The sequence below is a fragment of the Stegostoma tigrinum genome, chromosome X, assembly GCF_030684315.1.
Source record: "Stegostoma tigrinum isolate sSteTig4 chromosome X, sSteTig4.hap1, whole genome shotgun sequence".
Taxonomy (NCBI): domain Eukaryota; kingdom Metazoa; phylum Chordata; class Chondrichthyes; order Orectolobiformes; family Stegostomatidae; genus Stegostoma; species Stegostoma tigrinum.
This window is the reverse complement of record NC_081404.1, coordinates 9,560,498-9,586,800: the sequence shown is the minus strand read 5'-3', so window position 1 is coordinate 9,586,800 and position 26,303 is coordinate 9,560,498. Positions and strand designations below refer to the sequence as shown.

Sequence of the window (26,303 nt, the reverse complement as noted above, 5' to 3'; positions counted from 1 at the left end):
TCTAAGATACTTTCGCTCTTTTTAAGCTTTTCCGTATCAAGCAATAAATAGGACCTGTTCCAAAAGCTCTTCCACTGCTGCTCCAAGACAGGTAGCAATAAGACTTGAAGATTCAGCACATTTTTCCTGGTTTCTTGTGAGGAAATAACTATCTTCAAATGATGCATCCTAGATTAGAAACATAACATTGGGAGTCACAAGCACATATGCGTATCCCACCACTCTAAGATTGCATGTTGATGCATCGTCACATCATAAAGATTGCACACAGTACTTTAAAATCAGATATTTTATCTAAGAAATAATCAAATCATTGTATTTTAATCATTTTTATTTCCTTATAGAAATAAATTATAATTGTTCCATTCACATTTTAATTACTTAAGTTGACAGAATTTCTGCTCTTGTTCTAAAAAGGCTGCATTTTATGATGTATGCACATTGTTAGTAAGACTTCATTTAACATTTGGTAAGAATTCATATTAACATTTAGAACAGAAATAAAACAAAATGTTTCTGTCGTCTTTACTGATGTTCTGACAGGCCAAGAAAGAAATGAAGATCCATTCTAATGTTTGCAAAATGCAGGCCTATTTAAATAAGAGGAATATTGTCTCTTTAAAACAATACTTTTCTTCATCTGTTACAGTTTAGGTGTACACTTATTTTACTGCATTTCTATTTTCACTATAACAAATTTGCAACAAAATAAAACAAGATTGAACAACAGCATTACCTGACTTTACATCACTTTTACAAACAATTCCTCCACTATATCATAAATAACTTATACATCCACCTTGAACTGAAACTGCAATCACATTACTCCATTTAAACAATACTGTAAACAAACAATTATATACCTGGGTCTTCACATCGAAATATCTGGGACTAATAAACAGAAACAAAAATAGCATCACTAAAATATAAGCCATTTTTCCTTTCACTATATGTTTCTATTTGTTAGTTCAAGGGGGTCTGTTGTCATCTTGTGCATGCTAACTATTAGTCCATCCTTCACATTCAGGCCAACAAGCTTCTGTTTGGTGGACCAAGTGGATTTGATTTCTGCTTGTACTTTTATTTACATTATAACTGTCATAAGAGTATAAGTTTTCTGCAACAAAATAATCTATTAATATATTTCTATAAGTCTCTTTTAAAATAAAATAACGCGTCTCTATTTCTACATGTCCACTAGAAAGAAGCTATATTAAAAATTTGTGCCTGCACTTCTTTTAAATTCACTAGGATATATTTTCATATTTTTATTTTATTTTGGTATGTATTACATTCAAAATCATAAAATGGAAATTACTTGTTCAAAAGCTGTGTTTCTCCAGGAAATCAGACCAAAAAAATGCTCTAAAGATGTGACATAATGGTATGAGATTATAAAGATCTGAATTAAAGTATCTGAAGAAATGAGTTTTACCAGCAGAATGGAGAGTTTTTTTCATTATTGCCAGGTACTCTCAACAGCCTGCAACCAGCACAGTTTCTATGTGGTCTTAATTGTTATGAAGACATTTTATATCTAATATTGAAAGATTGTGGAAAAACAGCTTTATTTGGAATTTTGTGGAAATGCCTGGAGTGGTTTCTTTAAAAGAGGCAACTGAAAGCTCACTTTGAAATCACATGACTATTGATAACTTCTTGTAGTGCTGTGGACCCCTACTGGGGTTGTTTGAACAGTACCTGGATGGCCGGTGCTTTTATATCTGGAATTAGTTAGGAACCAAGAAGCCTGTGGGGAAGGGCTGCCCACCAGTCACTCCTATTTCTGAAAAATACCCTGTTTGATTTCAGGGTAAAATCTATTGGCTCTTTTGGAAGAATGATTGCAAGAACTTCTCAATATTGTATTTCCTGAACAAATTGCATCTGCTTAGACTCCAGAGACAATGATGCATGATTAGTGATTTGACTGCAATAATCAGAATATCAGAACATTCTATACCTTGACAATTTTGCCTTAAAGAATAGCCCTAATGGCCATAGTGTTTTTCATTGTTTCAGTAACAACTGCAGAGAGAAATCAAATTTTCTATTTTCCTGAAATAACACTGGATGATAGACCTTTTGTTTAAAACCTGATATTGAAAAGGTTTTTAATCTGCCATATCAATATCATATTATGTTGTGACCCGTGCAGTAGTGACAATAGAGTGTCAGTGCACTCCACCAGTCTCGGTTGTAACATAATATATAACCCTTTGAGAACTGTAGTGGCATTTCAGTCCATAACGTGGGTGTCTCTAACTCTATGATATGTTATGAATTAGCGAGAAGTCTGCTAAAGTTCTTCCTCAAAACACTACCTTATTCCTGTCCAGACATGACCTTTCTCCCCCTTTCAGCTGAAACCTTTTTGACATTAGGGTTCAGAGGTATGTGGTGATCTTCAAGTATATTGACAATCTCTGCTGATTGTGGATGTTCTTATTTCGAAGTAGGCCTAGACCTGCTCACCACTCGCCCTCAACAGCTTATTCTTTTTGATTAACCAGCATTACTTACATGGCACTTATATTTGTAGCAGTTTTGAAATTGATTCTAGGTTTAAATTTACATTTTTAATCCTTTCCCATCTAATGATTTTCTGACATTTCTTCTCTGACACTAAAGAATAAACAATAATAACTGTGTATTGCTATGATATTGCACTTTAAGCTTCCCATCTTGTTAAAAATACTGATTTAAGAAACAGTTAATTAACTTACCTTATGATTATCTAGAAGTGAAATTATCTGTTAATATATAGGTAATTTAAAATGTGACTACATTTTAATGTGACTTCAGAATGTCCTTTGAAAAATCTGGCAGCAGATGCTTCTGGTGGGAGCAACTTAAAAATCAACTTGCAAGTTAGGATACATTTTGCATACTTGGAACTGAACTTCACAGGGTATGTTTTTGTCTTTTTATATTTGTATTTTTCTAATTAGTTCTGAAGTTTCATATTATCACAACATTCTAAGCTAATCCTTTCCTACCTCAAAGTATTTTTCACTTCGGCATGAAAACAAATATTAACTAAATTTTGTTTATCATATCAATACCATACAATTGTTCATCATTGGTTTTGTGCCCCTCAAAGCTCACAACAGGGATATTACTGCAAGCAGGCTGATGAGGGTTTCAGGTGACAAGAACCTCTCAAAGTCTATTGGCAAGGGATTTTTAGAAAACATTTTCAGATTTTTTTTACTAGCCATGTAGTATGTTTCGTAGTGATTTTAATTTGTACAGTATATTGCACTGCAAGTTGCTTTATTCATTAGAAAGATAACATTTAGTCATCAAGGTATATGTAAACAATGTTGACAGACAATAGATCTTTCATGCAGGATCATGAAACATACCTTGAAGTACAGAAATAATATGCAACAGCACTGGTGATCACACAATACTTGTGATGCAGTACAAATAACAAATCTAATTATTCTTACCATCTATACATCAATTATTTCAAATTATATGCTGGTTAGAGATTAAGACCTTTCAAAAGGTCTTTTTTTTGTCAGTCAGGCATTGTATCACAAAACTGAAATATTTTAAAAATGCATAAAATTACATTTCTTTCAAGAGTTCAAACGTTTACTCCGGTCAATCTGAACACTTGCAAAAACAAAATCAAAATTAAAATTATACTTTGACTTCTCTTTGAAAGGTTTTACTGGGGTTCTTAAAAGGACAATTTGTTGCCTTCAATTTGTTTTATTTTTCAAGGATGTTCCAGGACGCAGTGTTGGTGTTTGATTGAAAACCTCTCTACTTTGGCTCTTCCCTGAGTCAATTCCAGCTTCATCCTTTTCTGTCAATGTTGGGATTAAAATCTAAGAGTAAACAAAAGATGTGAATTTAGATCATGCTTTCAGAAAATAATGCCTCAGATCACTATTTCAGGAGGAAGGTATGAGGTGGTTGGAGAGGAATTTGCAAGGAGTGAAGGTGTAGTATTTGTAACCAGGTCAGCCAGGTGGACTTCAGACTATGAGTTTCCTAATTGGGGCTGTTAACCTGGTCCAATCAGGGACCCCAGGCAGATAGATAAAAACAGCAGTGTCAGAGGTTCTCTTCATCTTAAGAGCTGGATCAGTGTCAAGGTCTTGCCATGTGTAAATAAAGGGTGACTCTGTAATGAGATATTGGTGTCTATGAAATTATTTCAGGGGTGATGACAGAAAAGCATGCTACAGAAGAAATCTGCTTGTAGCAATTGTCTTTGAGTTGAGGTAAGTATTTCTGGCATCATGCTGTTATTTGAGAACTTTGACTCATTCAATCCTGGTGTTGAAGAATGGGTGCAGGATGTGGAAAGAACACATTATTATTTAAGGGCAAAGTGCATTGGGGGAGATAAAAAAAAGTAATTCTCCTGACAGCTTGTGGACCTGCAGCTTTTATGGTTATTAGGAGCCTCTGGTTTCCTGAGGCACCAGATATGAAAACCTTCTGAGAATTGATGAATTTAGTGAAAGAATATTGTGACCCCAAACATCATCTAATTCTGAGATGCTGTTAGTTTTACTCAGCAATTCAAGAACTAGAGGAATCCATATTGGGATTTTTAACTTGGTTAAGATAAATGGCAGAGGCATGTGACTTTGGTTTACCCCAAATGAGATGCTGAGAGACTGTCTGATATGTGGGATTAATGATGTAACTGTGCAAATGCACCTACTTAGCTGAAGCCTAACTGGCCTTCAAACAGGCACTACAACTAACTCTATTAATGGAAAATGTGGCAAGTGGAGCTTATGAGTTACAGGGTATTCTGATGGAAGTTGACATCCTCGCCAGTCTGACTGAGTTTTGGGAACACCACTTAAGTGAAGGCAATTGCATAGCCTCACTCAGGACATATCCTGAACAGAGGGAATCTAGGTCCTCCTACAGCAAAACCCCAAAACAATGCCAAGTATTGGCCAAATGGTTAAAATTTTCTTCAGGATTTGGGCTGGCAAGACACTGTAGTTGCTGCTGACTTATGGTCTGGAGATAGCAAGAGTCCTATTAGACCTATACTGAGTAAGAACTCATAGGCCAGTATCCAGGAGACTGCACACCCTGGAAAGTCCACTACATCTTGTCTGAAACAGTTACATTGCTTAGCAACATCCAAATCAGAACAAATCAAAATAAACTTCAGGTTACATGGTCACCTAGTGCTAGTGGATGTTGATACTGGCATGGTTGTTTCAGTGATTGCAAAACCAGTCTATAACAAAAGTCGCTCTGGACTCCAACCCTTAGGCTTGCACAAGACATTGTCTAGACTGGGAACCTCTACAGATTAAGGGTACAACTTTGGTTCAGGTCATCTATGAGAAGCACCTCGTTCAGTTCCCACTGATGGTACGAAAAGGTTCAAGCCCAAGCCTGATGGGATGAATTTGGTTGAGAGTCAGCTTGATTGGCTCAACTTTTCAATTGAAAATGGCTGTCTGAGCGAAGCTCTAATTAAATACTCAGATGTTTTTCAGGAAGTCTAGGGACTATCAAAGAAGCCAAGCTTGCATGCTGACCAGGAAACAATCCCATGATTCTGCAAGGCCCACCCAGTGCCATTTGCCTTACGGGCAAAAGTAGAGGCAGAAATCAGGAGGCTGGAAAGTGAAGGAGTCATTAAACCGGTCTAGTTTGTGGAATGCTGTCCTTCACGAAGCTGGACATGAGCCAAGTGTATTTGCAATTGTGGTTTGATGAGGAGTCCCAGACTATGCTACAATTAATACCCATAACGGTTTGTACCAGTATGTGAAACTGCCATTTGGGGTATCGTCAGCCTGTGCAATTTTTCAGTGGACGAAGGAGAACATTTTACAAAGTCTTCCCCAGATTGCCATTTATCTAGATGACATGCTAACAACAAGGACCAATAGGAGCACTTAAAGATCTTGGACATGGTCCTTAGAAATTTCTCCCAGGTAGGTGCATGCCTTAAGGGAAAAATGTGTGTTCCAGGCATCCCAACCGACCTACTTGGGCTACAGAATCAACAAGACTGGGTTACACCCATTGGAAGATAAAGTGAGGGCCATCAAAGGTACTCTGGCTCCGACATCTGTACCAGAGCTTAGGTCTTTCCTTGGGCTGGTTGAATTATTACAGAAAGTTCATACATACCCTGGCATCTTTGCATCAACTCTTTAAAAAATGGCTATCCTTGGAAATGGTCATGTAGTCAAGCCACAGCTTTAGTGGAAGTGAAGAAACCGCATCATCCTCTAAGGTGTTGGCATGCTATGATCCCAAGGGAGATCTGGTATTGACATGTGATACCTCCTTATGTGGCATTGGGGTAGTATTAGCTCATAGGTGGCCCAGTGGAGAAGAATGCTCAATAGTGTATGCATCATGGATTTTGGCTAAGGCAGAGTGTAAATATCTCTAGATAGAGAAGGAAGGTTTGGCGGTCATATTCAGAGTCAGGAAGTTCTAACAACACCTTTTTACGAATCTAAATTTATAATAATAGAACACAAACCCCTGTGAGGTCTACTTAGAAGACAAGATAGTGCCACCCATAGCTTCAGGCCAAATTCAGCAGTGGGCTCTAATACTAAGTCTGCATAGTTAAGAGTGGAACACTGTCCAGGAGACCAAGTGCTGGTAGATACACCATTGGTGGGACCACCACTGGAAGAGTCCGTAATGGTTTTAAATTTTCTAGACACCCTTCGAGATCCTGGTAAAACTGAAACAGCTGGTGGTGATGGAGGAAACTAAAGGGCCATCACAACCAGAATTGAAGCTTTTTTGGACCCAGAGAGACCAGATCACAATAGAGGGTGGCGTGTTATTATGGGGAGGAACAATGATTGTCCTGAGCAAAGGTCGCTGTCAGGTACTGGCTTAACTCTGCCATGGTCATCCAGGGGTTTCCAAATTAAAAATGTTGGTGAGACATTATGCCTGGTGGCCAGGATTGGATGCTGACATAGTTCCATTGGTGGCACAGCATCTAGAGTGCCAACAAAGACAAATTACCGCCAGCTGCGCCCCCATATTTGTGGGAATGGCCCAGTAAACCTTGGAATTGTTACACATCGACTATGCAGGTCCTTTCATGGGCTCAAAGTTCTTAGTCATTGTGGACGCCTAGTCAAAGTGGCTGGATGTGTGTAGGGTTCATTCATCAAAAGGGGGATGATTTTTAAAAAAAGTGAGCATTTTTGCAATACACGGACTCCTTGAAGTGTTGGTCACAGACAATGGACCATCATTTTCAAGCAAGGAATTTGTGTGTTTCCTAAAGTCATAAGAATAAATCCATACCATCGATCATCCAATGGTCTGGCAGAAAGACCAGTCCAAACTTTGAAGGCAGGCTAGATACTGCAGCTTCACTAGATACCAAACTGTCCCAGTTCCTATTTGATTATAGGACTACCCCTCATGCAACTACAGGGATAGCTTCACCAGAGTTGCTAATGGGGAGAAGGCTCCACTCCAGGTTACATCTGAACTTCCCAGACAGTGAGGGGTGGTAATGAAATGGTATCAGGAAACCCAATGCCAGAAACAAGACTTTGCTTAGTGATAGAAAGTTCACTTGCGGGGACTAAGTTTGGTGTAGGAACCATGAGAATGGCCCTGCATGGGTAAGAGGCATGATTGACATGAGGTCAAGTCTAGTGACGAATGAAGTTTGGGTAGGTGCAATGGCCCTGAGCAAGCACGTGGACCATATGAAAGCTGCAAACTCTCAAACGCTGTGAGGAAAATGTGCCCAGCTCCTCAACACCATTTCCACAGGTTCTGGAACATTTGGGTTTTCCCTTTCTGTTTAGCATTGAAACTAACTCAGAATCTGAGACGGACATGGCAGATGTTGCTGCCTCACTACCTTTACAGTCTTAGGAGGAGAATGAATTTTTTCCAAGACTCTCCGAATGCAAGAGGTGAACTACTGTGTTACATGCTGCCAGTTGCAGAGGCACAATTGGAGGAACTTGACCTGAGCTAAAACATCCAAGGAAGAGCTACAAAAAATATTGGCCTATGTCCTTGGATTCAGAGGGGGAGGGATGTAGTGATTGTAATGAGGTCAGCCAGGTGGACCTTATAGAATGTGAGTTCCCTGAATGGACCAGATTAACAGCCCCAATCAGGGAGCCCTGGCTGACAGATACACACCAGAGTGTTGGAAGCTCTGTTCACTCTGAAAGCTGGCTCTGAGGAAGTCGGACAGTGTTAAGGTCTATGTACGTGTAAATAAAGGGTGACTTGGTGACCAGATACTGGCCTCTGAAGTTATTTCAGAAGGGAAGCTGTGATTGTAAGGATTTTTTAAAAAAATTCTCCCTCTCCCTGTCTTCAGGAGCCAAGCAGTCTTTTTGGAAAAAAGATGCAGACTACAGGGGCATAATATTTCTAAGGTGGGCCTGCGCTTGTGAGGTGGAGGGGATGAGGGATATTTTATAGTATCAAGTTAGTTGAATTTAGGGTGCAGGTTGACACACATAGATAATGGGGATTTTCCCAATCGGGTGACATGAGGCCATTGAAAACTAGGACCTTAATGATTCTTTTGGGAGATGAGTGAAGATAAGGAAAGATTTCAGTCATAGATTTCAAGAGCAGTTCAAATTTTGTGCAAACTGATGAAGATTGCATATTTAAGTAACTCTTTATCCAGGTGACAGCTGAATAAAGACTTTGTGTGGCTGATGGTAAGTAATAAGCTAAGTGGGGAATGTTCTGGAAGCAAAACAGTCCTGAGTACAAATCATAAACAGGTGAAATTTCAGCCCCAAGCCAAAGATGATAAAAGAGAAGACTGAAGCATATCACTCTCGATAATGATTCTGGATATCAAGAACTTAAGTTTTGAGGAAGGTTGAAGTTGAGTTTATTCTTGGAATTTTCAAGGTTACGTGAAGGAAACTAGAGAAGTTTAGTTCATTATGTTGAGTTAAAAAGCAGAAGGCAGAATGAAAATGAACAAGTTGGAGTGAGAAGGGTTTCAAGTAGAGATTTTCCATTAGTTATAAACTTGTAAATTAAGTCACCACAGAATATCATAAGTGAACAATATAAATGATTAAGAGTCAATGAAATGTGTTTCTAGAGAGAAAAAAAGATTGAAAGATGTGGGACTGGATCAAAAAGAAAGGCTTGTGGGTATAATTGCCTTTGTTTGTGAAAATTCTTACTCACAGCAGAAATAAAGAAATAGTACCTTTCCCGATCTCAAGACACTTGCGCTGTTGGAAACGCAACAACCAAATTACACAAGCAAGGTCCTATTAACAGCAACTGGAGAATGACCAGGTTGTTGTTGTTGTTGTTGTTGTTTTTCAGTGAATTTTGGTCAAGGGATATAGTGGCCAGAATGTCTTGGAAAGCCATCCTGCACCTCTTCAAAATAGTGGCATTTGATAGAGTGGACAGGGTTTGGATTCAACATAACTCAAATATTTCAGACAACTTTGTGGATGTTTGAGGTTCTGTAATGGGAATACTTCATTAGCTGTCAGCTGGTGATATTCTTTGAACAGAATGTTTTCCTTACAGACATCAAGAGTCTCAATATGTACAAGCACAGGAAGCCACTCAAGCTGTATTAGTCTCGGTGTCTCAAACAATTGCCATAACATCCTGGAGGTGGATAAACATGTTTATGTGACAACTCCTGATCCAAGTTGAACAGTATTATTCTGTTGCAGTGTAAACCAGGCAAGTGAAAAAGTATTTGGCGAGAGTAGGAACTGCAGATGCTGAGATAACAAGGTGTAAGCTGGATGGACACAGCAGGCCAAGCAGCATCAGCGGAACAGGAAGGCAGACTTTTTGGGCCTAGTGTCTAGGCCCGAAACGTCAGCCTTCCTGCTCCTCTGATGCTGCTTGGCCTGCTGTGTTCATCCAGCTCTACACTTTGTTATAAGTGGAAAAAGTATGTACTGCGATGGTTCTGCTGTCCCAGGGAGTTCTTGCAAGTTTCCGTATGAGATCCGCTCATCATGACCTTCACTCCAGTGTTCTGGTGGTGCTGCCAGAAAGTCACTATGTGGTTAAGGGCAATGTCAAGGTAATTTGGCACTGGGAAGTGGATTAGTGGTCAGTCACAGAACTGAACATAATATTCTTCCTGACCTTTGAGTTGTTCAGGTAGAAGGCTGAAATGGCAATCCTTGCAGTGTTTGGTCAAAGGGTATCATCTTGATGGTGACCTGGGTGACTGCAAACATCATGCATCACAAATTAATGGGTGGCCAGAGTGGTGAAGTCACAGGTTTCCACTTTCCATGGAAAATGTGGACAACGCTCAGTTATTTGAGGACAGGCCAAGGAAGGTAGAGCTATTTTCTCCACGTGGACCATGAGAAACAGGTCAAATTGTGACTGTGGACAGCCTAGAGATGGTGTGTGAAATAGCAGCTTAAGGCTGGTGCAACTTAGTTTTCTTTTCTGAGACTAGGATTCACATTCATTGAGAAAGCAAACTTTAACTGTATCTGACCTACTCGATTGACGTTATTCATACTAATGAGCATGACTTCACTGTTTTTCCAAACAAATGAACCTGAAGTATGACTCACCTGCTTCACGAGTATCAAGATAAGTTTATTTTTGAATGGAACTGCTGTAAAAGAAATTCATATTACTAAGTATAATGAAGGAAGATGTTAAAGGTGTTCTTTTCAATATTTATGAACTAATTTTCATATAAGATGTACATTAAGCAGAGCAATCACACTGTCCTCCCAATGAATGTCAGAACCATTTCCATGCTCAGGCCTTATTGACTAAGACTGGAAAACTGCCAGTGCTAAGCAAGAACTAGTTGATAATTTGTCAATTATCCAAAGACCCAGCTGCCCCTCTAAATGATCAAGTGTTTGGGAATAAAAGGGCATACATGTTACCATCAATTAGATTTTATGGGCCCTAAGGAACCACAAAAAATTAATCTCTCAGATATTTTGGGGGTATTTTTTGATCAGCTTACAGCAATTCCTTTAAGGATTACTGGTTAGGTGTTTCAAAGCAGAGTACCATTGGACAGAACGTGCATGCGAGTTTAGCTGATTCAAATATTTTAATAAACGTGCTGCCTGAATTTCAGGCAGGAAACTGGGTACTTCATGAAAATTTCACTCAAGAATCAAGTCGGGCAGGGATCTGGTTGCCAGTGGGTGGTAGGTTTTGAAGTTTACCATGGTCAGTTTGGTGGCATGGAGGCATTTAATCAAGCAGAGTTGTAAAAGGGGGACCATCACATTCCCACTTCTGAGGCAGGGTCATGCGACCCAAAACATTACCTTTGCTTTATCTCCACAGATGCTACCAGACTTGCTGAGCTTTTCCAGCCATTTATATTTTGTACCTTTCCACCTCATTTTTTTCCAAGTTAAATCTGTAATGGAGAAGGTCTCAGTTGGCCTTCCCATCCCACTGCCAAATAACCTCCTTTAAATGGCCCCTATTGCCAAACTCTCACCCCTACTCATGTGACTCCCCCTCTCACCACTCACGGTCAAGTCCTTTTGTGATCTTGAATCTCTGCGTTCATTAATAACACCAGCTAACTGGTATTGTCATTTATTGAGGCTAATCATAAAATTGTGTAATAAATTATGTAAGAAAAGAATGCAAGACAGGTAACAAGAAACTACATCTGACAAAATTAACCCTATTGTCAAGGAGACGTTTAATGAGGTGCAGTCCTGTAGATACCAACTGCCCTGAATTACCATTTAAGTGTGAGTATAAACAGCAAAGATTGCCAAGCTGTTTGACTGTGGGAAGAACCAGAGTCAAGCTTGAGTCTTTCTCTCAGGATGTCCACATGTTCCCTTTTCAGCAGGAGTTACTGGACGGCAGGCAGCAGTGAGAACTTCTGCTGTTGATCCCATCTGTAACCAGGGCTGATGTCAATTGAAGGTCCATCTTTTGACCAATGTTGGCACCCAGAGAACAATCAACTATGCACAGGCCAGGGTCAGGCCAGACTTCCCGGCTGTATATTTCGATTGTATAATACTGTTAATAACTGAGTGTGCCTTGAGGTGGGTACTTCAATCGCTGTCTCAAACACTTGCAACAGGCACACGTGTGTTGTTGAAGGAAAGAAAAACAAACTAACTGAATGGGAACCTTTTCCTTCTTCCAGAATAGTGCATCAACTACAGTAATTGCAAATTGCACAGCTGCTTACTCCTTACTTTTTGATCCAGTAGGGTAGGATGACTGTCATTCTGGTCAAACATTGTTAAAATTACATTAAATGAATATTAGTTCTACCTTTTTGAAGTTGTGTTATCCTTGGTTTTGTTGTTCTCTGTATTCATACTAAGTGCCTTCCAAACTGTAGATTTGGACATTTCATCGGAGATATTAATTTCAGATGGATCACACCTATAACCAAAGTTCAGGTGCCATAATCAAGAAAGACATTATCAAGATTTTAAGCAAAATCTAACAGATTAATACATAATCAACTCAACTGCGTCATTTCCAATTTCAGTCACATAATAAAGGCAATTTGCAGAGAATTTCTTTCAGCTCAGAACAGGCAAGTGAACAGAAGATTTGTTTAGTGCCACTGCTGTTACAACTCCTGAATAGTGGCATTTACCCTGAGTTTGATTTTCACTAGTGGGGATAATCTCCCCTCCCAACTTCAATTTACAAGACACTTAAGCTGTGGGGTATACACCCAAACCCGAACACTACTGTTTATATTAAATTGTTGAATTTTTATAAAACAAAAATAAATGTTTTTAATTACACTTCTTAAGGTTTAACCCAGGAATCAGCATACCTGCATAACTGAAGTATACTTTTTCACATAATAAAACCATGACTATCACTTCAGTAGGATACCAATCACTTTACATCTCAGCAGGATGAAGCTTCTCAAACATTGTGTTAGTAATTCACATCTGGAATTCCGTTCATTTATTTAATTATTTAATAAGCAAAAATCAGTTATGTGGAGAAACTTATATTGCATGCACTAGTTCAGTATTTGCCATTTTTTTGCGCTTACTTCAAAATTGCTTCTTGCAATTTGCAGTATTAGGGAGGTTCTGTGGCCAGGTGCTGTATGTATGATTAGTGTTATTGCCACTGGACCTAATGTTTACCCTTTTTACCACTAGCACACAGTGCTGCTGTGTGTACTATCTTTACATAAATTGCAGCAACTCATCAAGCTTAATGCAGCAACATCATTTAACCCTGTGACCTTTAGCACCAAGAAGGCCAAGAGCAGCAGTGTCTTGGGAATAGGAACATCTCCAATTTCCCACTCAAGGTACAACATTCTGACTTGACATAATGACTGTTGCTTCATCATCACGGAGAAATTCCTGGTATTTCACTAGAGCAGCAGCAGTAGAGGAGGAGCATATGACCACTTTCTCATGATAAGAGGCAAGCTCTCATTATTGAGGCCCAGATCATCCCAACTAAACTGAAACATAGCACAATGACTTGTCATGCAGAATTCAGTGTTAGATTACGGACGATGAAATTTATTTTATTCTGTGATGTGCTTTATTGTGATTCTGCTACATAAGGTTTTTAAACATAGAAAAATGTAACTAATCCATGACACTGGAAGTTTCATGCAAGTACAGTGATTCTTCCATGCTTATTTAAGCTGCTTGGCCAACATGTTTTCAAAACATAATGAAATCTGTACTGAAGCATTTCACTAAAATTCTAATTTCAGAAGCACAATTAAATTATACCTTCCCTGTGCAAAGTGTAAAATCTTCTTCTACATACCTCCATGAAGAATTCTGTATTGGAAATGTGATTTGCTGGTCACTGTTTTAAAACTGTACTAACCTTCTCCAGGACTAGTTGGATATACATTTTGGACCTGGTAATAAATGTTATTAAATATGCAACAAGTACTGTTGCAGTTTTAACCATGGACATCAATATTTTATTCACTAAAAGGCAGGAACTCAGGAAATAAACAGTCTTTTAGAATTTCCCATACACTCAGCTTCTCAACCAAAAGAAAGAAGCATAGATTCCACATGCTACACAGCAATATTAGCAATGTTTTGCAGCTTTCAGTTCACTAAATACCTGGTTAACAGATGAACAACTGGTGCATTCACTATATTGCAAGTATGATATGAATTGTGCGCTCATTGCAATGCATTTTAATTTGCAGAAGTTCCATTCAAGAAAATAGCGCAAATCTGCAAGTCACTGACATTTTAAGTGATTTGTTTTTTATATAATCTTTAACGTACATGTCTGGAATATCACTGCCACAGATAATTAGCCTTATTGCACAAAAGGACCATACGTATCTCTCTCTATTAGAGAGGGACAACTGGAAATATGCAGCTTGAAAGGCACCTCAAAAAAAAGTGACGGGCAAGTTAAGGAGAAAGATTTGAATTAACTACTAATTGTAATACATAGGCAAAGAATTGAGGCAATGATGGCCTGGGTGACACTTTTCTTGCGCAGTAATAGGATGCTGTTGATGGCACGCATTGCATTTTTTGAAATATTGCTGATTGTGACAGTGCATTCAATATGTCCTTGCATTGTTTTACCATAATTATAGAATTAGCCACCAGAGTATTAAGCTGCAAGATATGAAATATTTTTGAATATATTGGTTGGAGTCATGACCCAACATAATTGTCCAACGTTGTGAACTCCTCATTGAAATCTTTGAACAACAGGCCATTCACTTTTCTGGTACACCTATGATTAACCAATCCTGCCACTTTGGTAGTTTGGCATTACAATGTACCAAGATTAATGGCAATGACAAATATCATTTTCACAGAAGTTGCTGGAAAAGCTCAGCAGGTCGGGCAGCATTTGTGAAGAAAAATCAGAGTTAACGTTTTGGGTCCAGCGACCCTTCCTCAGGCTAACTCTGATTTTTTCTTCACAGATGCTGCCAGATCTGCTGAGATTTTCCAGCGACTTGCTTTTGTTCCTGATTTACAGCGTCTGAAAATCTTATGGTTTTTGAAAATATCGTTCACTTGGTAGACAAGTGAACTCCAAATAGGAAACACTCAGAAACTGGCAATATGTTTACTAGTATACTCTGTATAGTTATAGAGAATATCTAACCTGATCTATCTACCTTGGTATTTTTAGGATTTAAAACCATTACTTATTACTTCATTAATGCAATATATATTTAACTTTCATATTTGATATCATCTGGGTAAGAAATGGCTGGAAATGTTCAATTTAAAAAAAAATGAAAAACATCTCTATGGCAGCTATTGAAATTCTAAGTAACCGTGAAGTATTAGAAACACTTGACTAGATTACCTATAAATATTACTCTTTACTGGGCTTTGGAGCAGTTTTCTACTTTCCATGGGTAGGTGCACACCAGTGTCCCCTGGTTCCAGCATTTTGTCTGCTTCCTAGATCAGAGAGAAAGAGATACAAACACTATTATATATTGGAAAAAAAACACACCACTACCAGTAATGGTTTGTTGTTCTGCTAAACCAAATCCACAATTTTATAAAAATGATGATTAATACCGATCCAAGGATAGTATTATACTATACTGCCAAATGATTAATTACACAGAAAACACAACTGAGAAGTGTGTTTTTTCTGTATGAGGGAGCTGGCTCTGAGAACCTCATGACTGAATTCCACACTGTTTCAGCAGTCTATTACTGTACGTAGCCTCAGACACTTGTATATGCCAAATTGTTCTTGCTTTTTAAAAAAATCACAAATGTACTGTGCCAGCTTTATTCAGAATTTTCTAAATCATACAAAAATGAATTACTTCTTTAATCCTAGTAAACACAGACTAGGATTATTTATAAATTTCTTCATCATATTTCAGACTTTCTAATTGTTTCGTTCGTATGAAGAATTTGTGAATTAACTGCAAGTAATGCCAAAAAAGTAAATCAACGTACAAAATTCATGATGCATGGCTTAATATAATTTCCTTATTTTTCAAGGAGATACAAAAAATTGTGTAGAGAAATTGAGGTTTGTTTACAATTATTATTCATATTTTCATTTGTTGTTTGTAAAATAAAGCAACTTAATGATTTGAGTCAGGCCTGGTCTCACTCAGTTTATCAGTTTGTCCAATGAAAAGAAATGGAAAAGTGCCTGAGGGCGTATGCAAAAATCTTAAGGAGCATCTCCAAGCTATGTATGTAACCTGAGAAATGTGATTTGCAGTGTCCAAAAGACACATCAATCTAATTCAGCTCACAAATTAATATTTGGTTAATTACATTTTGGTGAATTTTTCAATCGAACCATTGAAAAGTTACAGCACAGAAAGAAGCCATTTAGCCCATTTTGTGTTTGCACTGGTTGAATAAACTCTCATCCTAAATTTAGAAAGCCAGATTGTACACTTGTATACATTGTAACTATGAAATTGAACAGACTGTGCAAGATTACAAAAATTCTACTTGGAAATTGTTAATTCAGTGCCTTTTAAATTGTCGAATTGTGCTGGTGTGTCAAACATGGATAGACTCTTAGTATTAACTGGGTTAAATTTTCATAAAGAAGCATGAAACAGATGTCAGAAGCCTTAAAGAAGAATGCACCAACATGCCCAACAAGTGTTTCTGATGTGACTGTAAATATCAATATGTGATGAATGAAGCAAATGACTACTGGTTACAACTATGCAAAAGCATCCAGTTATCATTTGACACAGGCAACATACGTGGAATGTATGAGAGGATCAAGAAAGCCATTGGCCCAACCCAGAGCAAGACAGCTCCACTAAAATGCAGGACAGGCGAGATCATCAAAGGCAAAAGCAAGCGAATGGAGAGATGGGTGGAGCATTACTCCGAACTCTATTCTGGGGAAAACGGCATCTCGGACAATGCGTTAGACACCGTGGAATGCCTACTGGTCATGGAGGAGCTGGACGCATTGCTGACTGCTGACGAGCTGAGCAGAGCCATCAACAGCTTACCCACTGGGAAGGCACCAGGGTTGGATGGCATCCCACCAGAGGTCATGAAGTGTGCAAAGGGAGTTCTGCTTAGCCACCTGCTGGAACTACTGTGCCAGTGCTTGGAGGGGGGAACGGTGCCGCAAGACATGGCAGACTGCACACTGTCACCCTCTATAAGAACAAAGGGGACAGAAGCGACTGTAACAACTACAGAGGAATCTCGCTGCTGAGCATTGTTGGGAAGGACTTCGTCCGCGTGGTCCTGAACAGACTACAGAAAATCGCTGAAAGGGTATACACCGAATCCCAGTGCGGTTTCAGGTCAGAACGCTCCACAGTCGACACGATCTTCTTCCTCCGACAGCTACAAGAGAAATGCCGAGAGCAAAGACAATCACTCTGTGTCACTTTCATTGACCTCACGAAGGCATTCGACCTTGTTCAAACGGCTTGTTCAAAATCCTCGCCAGGATTGGTCGTCCTCTGAGACTCCTCAGAACATGAAAGGCATCGTTCAATTTGACGGCTCTTCTTTGGAGGCTTTCAACATCTGCAGCGGTGTTAAGCAGGGCTGTGTGCTTGCCCCCACCCTGTTTGGCATCTTCTTCGCAGTCATGCTGAAACACACATTTACAACATCAACTGATGGTGTCAATCTCCACACCAGATCAGACGGAAGGCTGTTGAGTCTGTCCCGGCTGAGGGCAAAATCCAAGGTTCGTGAAGTACTCATTAGAGACATGTTGTTTGCAGATGACGCAGTGTTGGCTGCACACTCTGAAGAGCAACTGCAGCGCCTTATGGACAACCTCTCAAGAGCCTGCCAGGAATTCAGCCTGACCAGCAGCCTGAAGAAGACCAGCGTGCTGGGTCAAGGCTTTGAGCACCCCCCTGTCATCACCATCAACAACTATGAGCTGGAGGGAGTCCACGAATTCACATACCTCGGCTCCACCATCACAGACAGCCTCTCGCTGGGCCCTGAGATCAACAGGAGGATCAGACAAGCAGCCTCCACATTTGCCAGGCTGACCGAGAGAGTCTGGGAGAACAAAAAGCTGACTATGAACACCAAGATTGCAGTCTACAGGGTGTGCGTCCTCAGCACACTGCTTTACAGCAGCAAGACCTGGAGCCTCTACTCCAGACAAGTGCGGCGTCTCAACGCTTTCCACCTTCGCACCCCGAGACGCATTCTGGACATCAAGTGGGCCGACCGAGTCACCACCCGTGCCCAGGTACCCAGCCTCTTCACCGTACTTCAACAACGCCGCCTCCACTGGTTGGGTCACGTACATCGTATGCCGGACGGGAAGATCCCAAAAGATGTGCTGTACGGGGAATTGGCCATTGGCAAGACAGCACAAGGATGACTTCATCTTCGTTTCAAAGACGTCTGCAAAAGGGACATGAAGTCAATGGACCTGGACATCAAGAGATGGGAAGACGCCACAAACGATCGTTCACGCTGGAGACGGGAACTATGCAGAGGGCTGGAGCGAGGAGAGAAGAAACTGAGGGTTGCCACTGAGGAAAAGCGCGCTCGATGGAAAGAAAGCAACACGGCAACACTGGAGGAGAGTGTCTTCAAATGCAGTCGCTGCAACCGAGACTGTCATTCCTGTGTGGGCCTGTACAGCCACAACAGAGACTACGCTATCATCAGCAGCTGAATCACAACTCTCCAGGTGCAGAGCCATGGTCTCTCGAGACTGACGGATGCCACACACTGATGAATTATTCCAAATGGAATAAGAAGGTTTTCAAAATGCTATATGACACAGATGGTTCATTAGGAGAGAAGAGTGATTTTTATCATGCTGAAGAATTTGTGCTAGTCACAAGAGGCTTTAGCCCAGTAAGGATTGTTGTAGCCACAGATGCATTCAATTTCATTGTGTAGTTTAGGGATGCACTCCAAGTGCATGGAGTGGATTGTTTAAAATTTTATGTACGTTCTTTGAAATAATGAGTCTTGCAAAAAAATGTCCACAGCAGATACCTGGCTCTGCTAGGATCTCCCTTTGGGCGTATACACTGCCACTGATCCTTTTTGTAATATTGGCCAAAGGGACTTATTGATATCAATTGGTCAAGGATGAACTATTCATAAGTTCTCAGCAGAAGAGATACAATGTTGAGTAAGAACAAATAGTTTATTACATGCTATCTAAGATGACAGGCTACATTTAGCTTAATCCCCTCACCACAACCTTCTCAAGGGCAACTAGGGACGAGCAAGAAGTGCTGGCCACCCAGCAATGCCCACATCCCACAAATGAATAGAAAAAAAGACTGGTTAACTATATTATGCTTAGCAAGACACCATTGGCATCTCCTAAAAGATACTTAGCTAACCCAAGTTATATGGCTCTTAACAGTAAGAGATGTGGTGAACAGATGGGAACAACAACAACTGATACCTAAAAACTGAAAGAACTGCAGATGCTGGAAATCAAGAACAAAAACAGAAATTACTGGAAAAAATTAGCAGATCTGGTAGCATCTGCAGAGAGAAATCTGCAGATCTTTTCAGGTCCAATGACTAGCTCCTCCTAGACACAATCACATTTCTTGCAAGGCAGAGCTGATCAAAGGTTTCAAAGTTAAACCTTTCAGGCCAACCGCCTGCAACACCTCCCCTAAAGATATTTTCCCTTATTAAATCTATTGTACAACTGCTTCAATTATCTCAAGGTTGACAATTCTGCCAGAGAGTGCACGTGTTGGACTCAAGGGACTGGTGTGAGTTTTGAGGGCGGTTGATTTGAATTTTGATCATTATTGGAGTGAATTGTGAATGAAGTTCTCATGATGTTTGTCATTAGGTTCATCCCACTGCAGCAATAAAGGGCTTTGGTGGTGCTGTGATGAGGCTTCTGCAATCTCTGTGCACAGTTCCCTCCAATGTGTTGACAAGATATGAATGTTGTTAATTTGCCAATTCTGGTAACACAATCATTTCTATTGTGATCTCTTTTCCACACTCGTTGCTCTGGGTCCAAATGTGGCAACTGTTCAGTACAGTAGTATTTGTTATAGTTAGTAGCTTGCTGTAAATAATGCTGTCATTTACAGTAAGCATTCTTACAGTCTTTGGGACTCGTCGGAGACAAATCTTTTGTAAGTATGGGAAAAATGTTTTCAACCTGCTTCCACATTAGATGGCCTGAATTGGGAGTTCAGCAAAGCTGTATACAGGCTGTTCCTGGGTTGTGAATGGATTCTGTTCTTGAGTCTGTTGCAAGTTAATTTGTACACAGGTGGGAGCACAACGCAGAACAATTCAACGTAGCCATTTGTAAGTACAGGAAATGTTTGCATGTCGTATCTTTAAAATTACAGCCCTGTATGGGATTGTGCTTATAAATATGAGCTTATGTAAGTTGGACGTTTGTAAATCAGTGACTCCTACATGGCATCCATGGTCTGTTATCTGATATGACCAAATCAGGGATCTTGTGACCAGCAAATAATTCACATAGTACTCTGATAATTGTATTATTCGTGGAATGCATTTTTAAAATTCCAATCTAATAAGAATAATAATTAACAGCAATGAGACATGCGCACCATAAATGTATCAAACAATACTGGGTCAGTTCCCATTTGTTCCCATGGTCTAGTGGGGACATTAATTAGAAATTAATGACTCTCTATGTGCAGGTGTGTGTAGGGCACCTACAATCGGCTTTAAGATCTTCTATTTCTTTTGCAGTCTGAGCTCTGGACTCTATTTGGTAATACCTAAATATCCCTGATGTACTTTTTATTAGCTCTGAATGAAGGTGGAACAGTCAGTCTGTCATCAAATCCAACAAGTCATTTATAGCAGTGAAGTGTTGTTTGAAACAAGTCAAGCCATGTTCTTCGGCCAACCTTCAACACCATAATTGATGAATGGTGATGCATTCTGGGTTAGTTTTTTTGACCTGTTTGGTGTGATTTAGTCTGTGTTGTGTTGCCTGTCATTGCACTATTGTGGCTTTGTATGAATTAAGTTCACTGACAAAATCTTCATTTGCCTTGCAAAGTTGTCCACAGTAGCTGTGAGAGAGTATCATCTGACTTGCAGCTTTCGATGTATGTAATCGGTCTCGCAAGCTAACTTCATAAGGTAAAGATGAAATCTTTGTGTTGAGAAGGCATCTTTGCAACTCTTACCCATCCAAGAGGGAGACCAGTGGGTTATGGTCAGTTGCTATGGCAACATTGAGGCCTAGTATGTAATCTGAGAATTTCTCACATGGCCAGGTGACTGAGAGCCTCTTGCTCAATAACTGCATATTATATTTCAGTATTAGACAATGCTCTGAATGCACAATGTTCTGGTTTCCAGTCCTTTAGGTAGTTCCTGAAAGTACTGCATTAGATCTGTGGCGAAAAGTATCGCAGTAATAATAGTTGGGAACAATGGATTATACCGGGCTAGGGGGTCCATAGAAGTCAGCATGTCTTTGATTCTTTGAAAGCATCAACTTGACTCACAACATTTTTAGTCTCAAGGGTTCAACTCTGATTGTCAAATGAGGCAAGATATTTGGCAGATCATTTTCCATGTCTAAATCTTTGTAAATTATGTACTGATTGTGGAGTAGGAAACTCCTCAACAGCTTTCCCTCTTTTGTTGATCTGTCCTTATGTTGATTTTTGTCTGTGTGTCCTGAAATTTTTTATTCACTCATGGGACATGAGTCTTGCTGGCTGGCCAGAATTTATTGCCCATCCTTAGTTGCCCTTGAGAAGGTGGTGGTGAACTGCCTCCTTAAATCCCCACAGTACATGTGCTTTAGGTTGATCCATGATGCTGTAGGGGGGAATTCAAGGATTTTGACCCAGCGACAGTGAAGGAACGGCGATATATTTCCAAGTCAGAATGGTGAGTGGTTTGGAGGGGAACTTGTGGTGTTCCCATGTTTCTGCTGCCCTTAACCTTCTAGATGGAAATAGCTGCAGGTTTGGAAGGTGCTGTCTGAAGATCTTTGGTGAATTTCGGCAGTGCATCTTGTAGGTAGAACACACTGCTGCTACTGTGCGTCAGTGGTGGAGGCATTGGATGCTTGCGGATGTGGTGCTAATCCATTGGGCTGCTTTGCCCTGAATGGTATTCAACTTTTTGAATGTTGTTGGAGCTGCACCCATCAGGAAAGTGGGGATTATTCCGTCATACTCCTGACTTGGGTCTTGTAGATGGTGGACAGACTTTGTGGAGTGAGCTGGAGAGTTACTTGCCACAGTATTCCTAGCCTCTGATCTGCTCTTGTAGCAGTTATATTTATATGGTGAGTCCAGTGGAGTTTCTGGTTAATGGTAAGTCCCAGGATGTTGATAGTGGGGAATTCTGAGGTAACACTATTGAATGCCTTTCAATAGTGAAAAGCCTTTTCCAATGTGAGATCTTCTCTCAATTATAAAAGACCTGAAAGAGATTAATTAGAATTTCTGATGACAATTTTGTCTCTAATTAGTTCCGGTCGTAATGCTCCATTTTCAAAAGATTCATACAATTTATACATATCATTGAATTGTCAACAGGTTCGCCTAGAAACTGTATTCTTTCATTGAATCTTGCTCTCCATAATATGTATCTTAAAGTAAAAGAATTGACAAATACTTTAAAGTCAAATGTATAAGTATCTTCTTCAACTTTTTGTCCGTTAATAACAACAATGTCTGTCTGCTAATGGTTCCACAGAATGAAGTCATATGTTAATTTGTTCTGCTTGTGCTTTGGTGTGTGGACCTGAAGCAATTCTGTGTCTCATGAATTGTTTCTTCAATGCTGACCAATTCTCTGTCAGGTAATATTACATTTGTTATTTCTTTGTTTAAATTAAACTGCTGACTTTAATTTTAAAATCCATTAAGAATTTATTTAATTTCCACTGTATCTTCAGCTTTTTTTCTTCAAGTTTGAACTGTGGATTCAATTCAATTAGTATAAAGCTAGTATAAATGACTTTTAAAAAATGACAATTAAATTTTAATTACTGATAAAACAGGATAAAATCTTCCAACAAAGCTTTAAATTGTAATTGGTTGTTATCTTAGGATTGATTTTAGAATTTTCAGATGTAAATAAAAATTTGTTTAAGTTTCAAAATTATTATTTTCAATAAAATCATCTTCTGCCTTTGACTTTTATATTCTAATAAGAACAATTGTACTGTTTGTTTAAAGAATTTATTGAAGAATAACCTCATTTTACAAGAATTGCCCTGAACTTGAAACAATTTTTAATAATGAAAAAGATGGTTGTTGGATTAAATAAAATGATTTATGCCTTCTTCCAGCTTTTCAGAATTTTGCCAAAGAAGTAAGCATTTTTGTTTTTCCTCTAAGATTTACTTCTGGAGTCCAATATGGTGCGCATTTTTCTTGGGTCGTGATTCGAATTTCTCTGTTCAGTTTTAGTAAGCCTCCTCCTGGTCTTCATAAGCTTTGAAACACATTTTATTCCTAATTCTAGCTGACTTAAACTTGTACAGGAGGTTTATCCAGCTGTGATGGACTACTGTTGCAGGAGCTGACTGGATCTGTGCTCCTTTTTAGAAAGCTGTGTACATTTTAAAGCAGCACTCACTTTTTCAGTTGAATTTTTTTAAATTCTTTGAGCTTTGCATGGCTTTGGATTCTTACACTGCTGATAATTTCTTCAGTCTCAAAGCAGGTCACACGACATAAGAGTAGCAGGCACCTTTTTCTGCTAGGATCTTCTTTGGGTAGATATGTTGTCACCAACCTTTATAATACTAGCCTATGAAGATAACTCGTATTAAGCAGTGAAAGACGATAAGTTGTCAGCAGAAGAAGCACATACTTTAGTAACAATTGAATTGAATTAGCTTTATTGTCACACATGCTCAGATGAGTACAGTGAAAAATTTAAAAGTCGCCACTTATGGTGCCATCTTAGGGTCAAAAGTACTTAGGTACAGATTCTTCAGTCCACGTTCTTAGGGGAAAAAAAAATTAGAAAAAAGAGAAATAAGAAGTTCAGAACAACAGTCTTTCCAACCCAATCCACACTGGTACCTAGCTTCCAGTCTGTGCCGGGCTTCACCTCGAGGTTCTTGAGGCTGGGGGACCATCCTGGAATCACCTTGCGACTGGAAGTCAATGTTAGCTGAAAGACTGCCATGGGCCACTGAAGGACCACCATGCCTGCCAAGAGACTACCACATACTGCTGAAAGACCTCCATGATGGGCCACTGATAGATCGCTACGCTGGGCTGGGAAGTCAGGACACTGGGAACACCAGATCAGGTCTGCACTGAGGAAGTCCAAGAGTTTGAGGCCAAGTGTCCCTGGCTGAGGGTTGGAGCCCATGCTGAGGCAGGGAGTTCAAGGCAGAGAAGAAACAAGAAACAAGAGAGGAGAAAGAAAACAAGAAAAAGGAACGAAACAGATGGATGAACTCTTGCTAAAGCATCCTATCTCTGCTGCCATCTCGACTTGGTTGAGAACAAGAACTAGTCCAGAAGCACAGAAGGTCCCAAGGGCATAGAATGTACTCCAGATGAGATATTTCAATGTCCAGCACCAAGAATAGCTCGGTAGCACTGTTACTGATTGAGCTAGGTGAATCTTAAAGGATATAGTTGCTAGTCTAAGTCTGTGGCATGTAATGAGGGGATCAACCAGAGGGAAAAATCTACTTGAATTCAATCTCACTAATCTATCTGTCACAGATGAATTTGTTCATGATAGTATCAGTAGGTGTGGTCACTGCACAGTTCTTGTGGAGATGAAGTCCTGTTGTCACATTGACGATACCCTTCATCATGTTGCGTGGCATATCATATTCATTGGGACAGACTTCAAACAAATCTAGCAACTCAGAACTTGGAATCCGTGAAGGACAGTGGACCATCAGCAGCAGTAGAATTGTATTGAGCCACAATCTGTACCCTCATGACTCAGCATATGATGATGTTATCACTAGGCATGTCAGATTCCACACAAGAACCTGGCTCAATAGATGATATTTCGACTTGTTTTGGGTTCAACAATATGGTCTGTCACTGAAACATAAGAATACATGCTGCAAATCTTTGATATCAATAAAATGGAAGTGAAGCTGTGAAGAAATAAAACTAAAATAATCCAAACTATCAATTTATAATACAATTTCAAAGATGTTTAAACACGTGAAAAGTATAATCTCATTAATCTCCAAATACTCCTTTTATAAATGGAAAAGAGACAAAACAGCATTTGTTTACTATCCAAAACACCACTTGTACAATACTCACACCAATGTCTCCATATCAAACACCTCAGTAGGTTTAAGTCACGTGTCACTTCAACTTTTAGACTTTGAACTACAAATAGCTTCTTCCTGTAGCTATCATACACCTGCTTAAATGTGTTCATCTTTAAGTAACTCTTTAGGATTTTATTCCAATATTTCTGGTCTGGACTAACGTTAAGGTAACCTGGTTCACTCTACAAAGAATTTTGGGGAGGTTCAGCAGAATTTGACCAATGTGTTATAGATAAAATGAAAAAAAAGTTTAAGATTAGTAGTCAGTCTTCGGGGAACTTTAAAAATATAGGACTAAATATTGTCATTGACCACTTGAGGTAGTGTGTTGGCAAAAGCAGTACCAATATTACCAGAGCTGTGACAAATGTTAGGATTTAATAATGCTATCACAAATCACAACTGACCTTGGACATACCGCTACTCAGGATAAAAGCAAACCATACCTGCTTCCTTCAAATGAAAGTAAAAGAGAACTTATTTATTGTAACACTTTTAACTTTAACAAGAATAGGATTTCTAATTTATGTAACTCAAACTTTGCCCCTTTAAAATTTCCACAAACAGATGCACAAAGAAAAGCAAACACCAATATTAGGGGTAAAACGTCGGAGAAACACAGCTCTTTATCACGAGTCCAAAATCATAGAAACTGATGAATTGGTTGCATAACCCTTCTCCTTTCTTCAATAATGCCTTGTTGTTTGCTCAGCAATGATCAGTCTTTAATTCATTGATTGCTTGGTGAGACCTGGGGTCTTTCTTAACGTCTTTGGGTTTTAGAATGATTTTTTTCAGCAACTCTAGTTTATTCCTGCTCTTTTAATGAAGAGTTGGAGAAGGCAATTTTTCAGAGTAAGGGAACAGAAAGAGAGAGGAGTGTTGATCCTGGAAGCCTCTGGAACTTGTCGTCTTTTATTTTCGTTCTTCATCACAGGATCTAGGTTAAGTCAGTTCAATCAGAAGGCTGAAACTAAGCTGAGTTCTCCTGAAACTGTAACAATTGGTGCCAACTGGAAAGCCAATCATAAGATTGCCACTAGGCAGAGTTGTCCTTATGCAGTGGCACTGCTTTGTCTGAGCACAATAGAACATAGAACATAGAACATAGAACAGGCCCT

At 39.4% G+C, this 26,303-nt stretch overlaps 1 protein-coding gene across 8 annotated transcripts in view; it reads right to left on the bottom strand.

The window, feature by feature from the left end:
• Positions 1 to 365: 365 nt before the first annotated feature.
• Positions 366 to 26,303, bottom strand: part of LOC125448266 (electroneutral sodium bicarbonate exchanger 1-like) — a 383,257-nt gene continuing 357,319 nt past the window's right edge. For 5 of the 8 annotated variants that reach the window (XM_059643484.1, XM_048523424.2, XM_048523425.2 and 2 more), the window contains 4 exons: positions 15,286 to 15,383; positions 12,259 to 12,372; positions 10,554 to 10,597; positions 366 to 3,842 (listed from right to left, as the gene is read on the bottom strand). In XM_059643484.1, coding sequence (XP_059499467.1) covers positions 10,579 to 10,597; positions 12,259 to 12,372; positions 15,286 to 15,383 — 231 coding nt within the window. In that variant the 3' untranslated portion in view covers positions 366 to 3,842; positions 10,554 to 10,578. Of the gene's footprint in view, positions 3,843 to 10,553; positions 10,598 to 12,258; positions 12,373 to 15,285; positions 15,384 to 26,303 lie in introns of those variants that run through there. The other 3 variants (XM_048523426.2, XM_048523428.2, XM_048523431.1) reach the window with 3 other exon arrangements.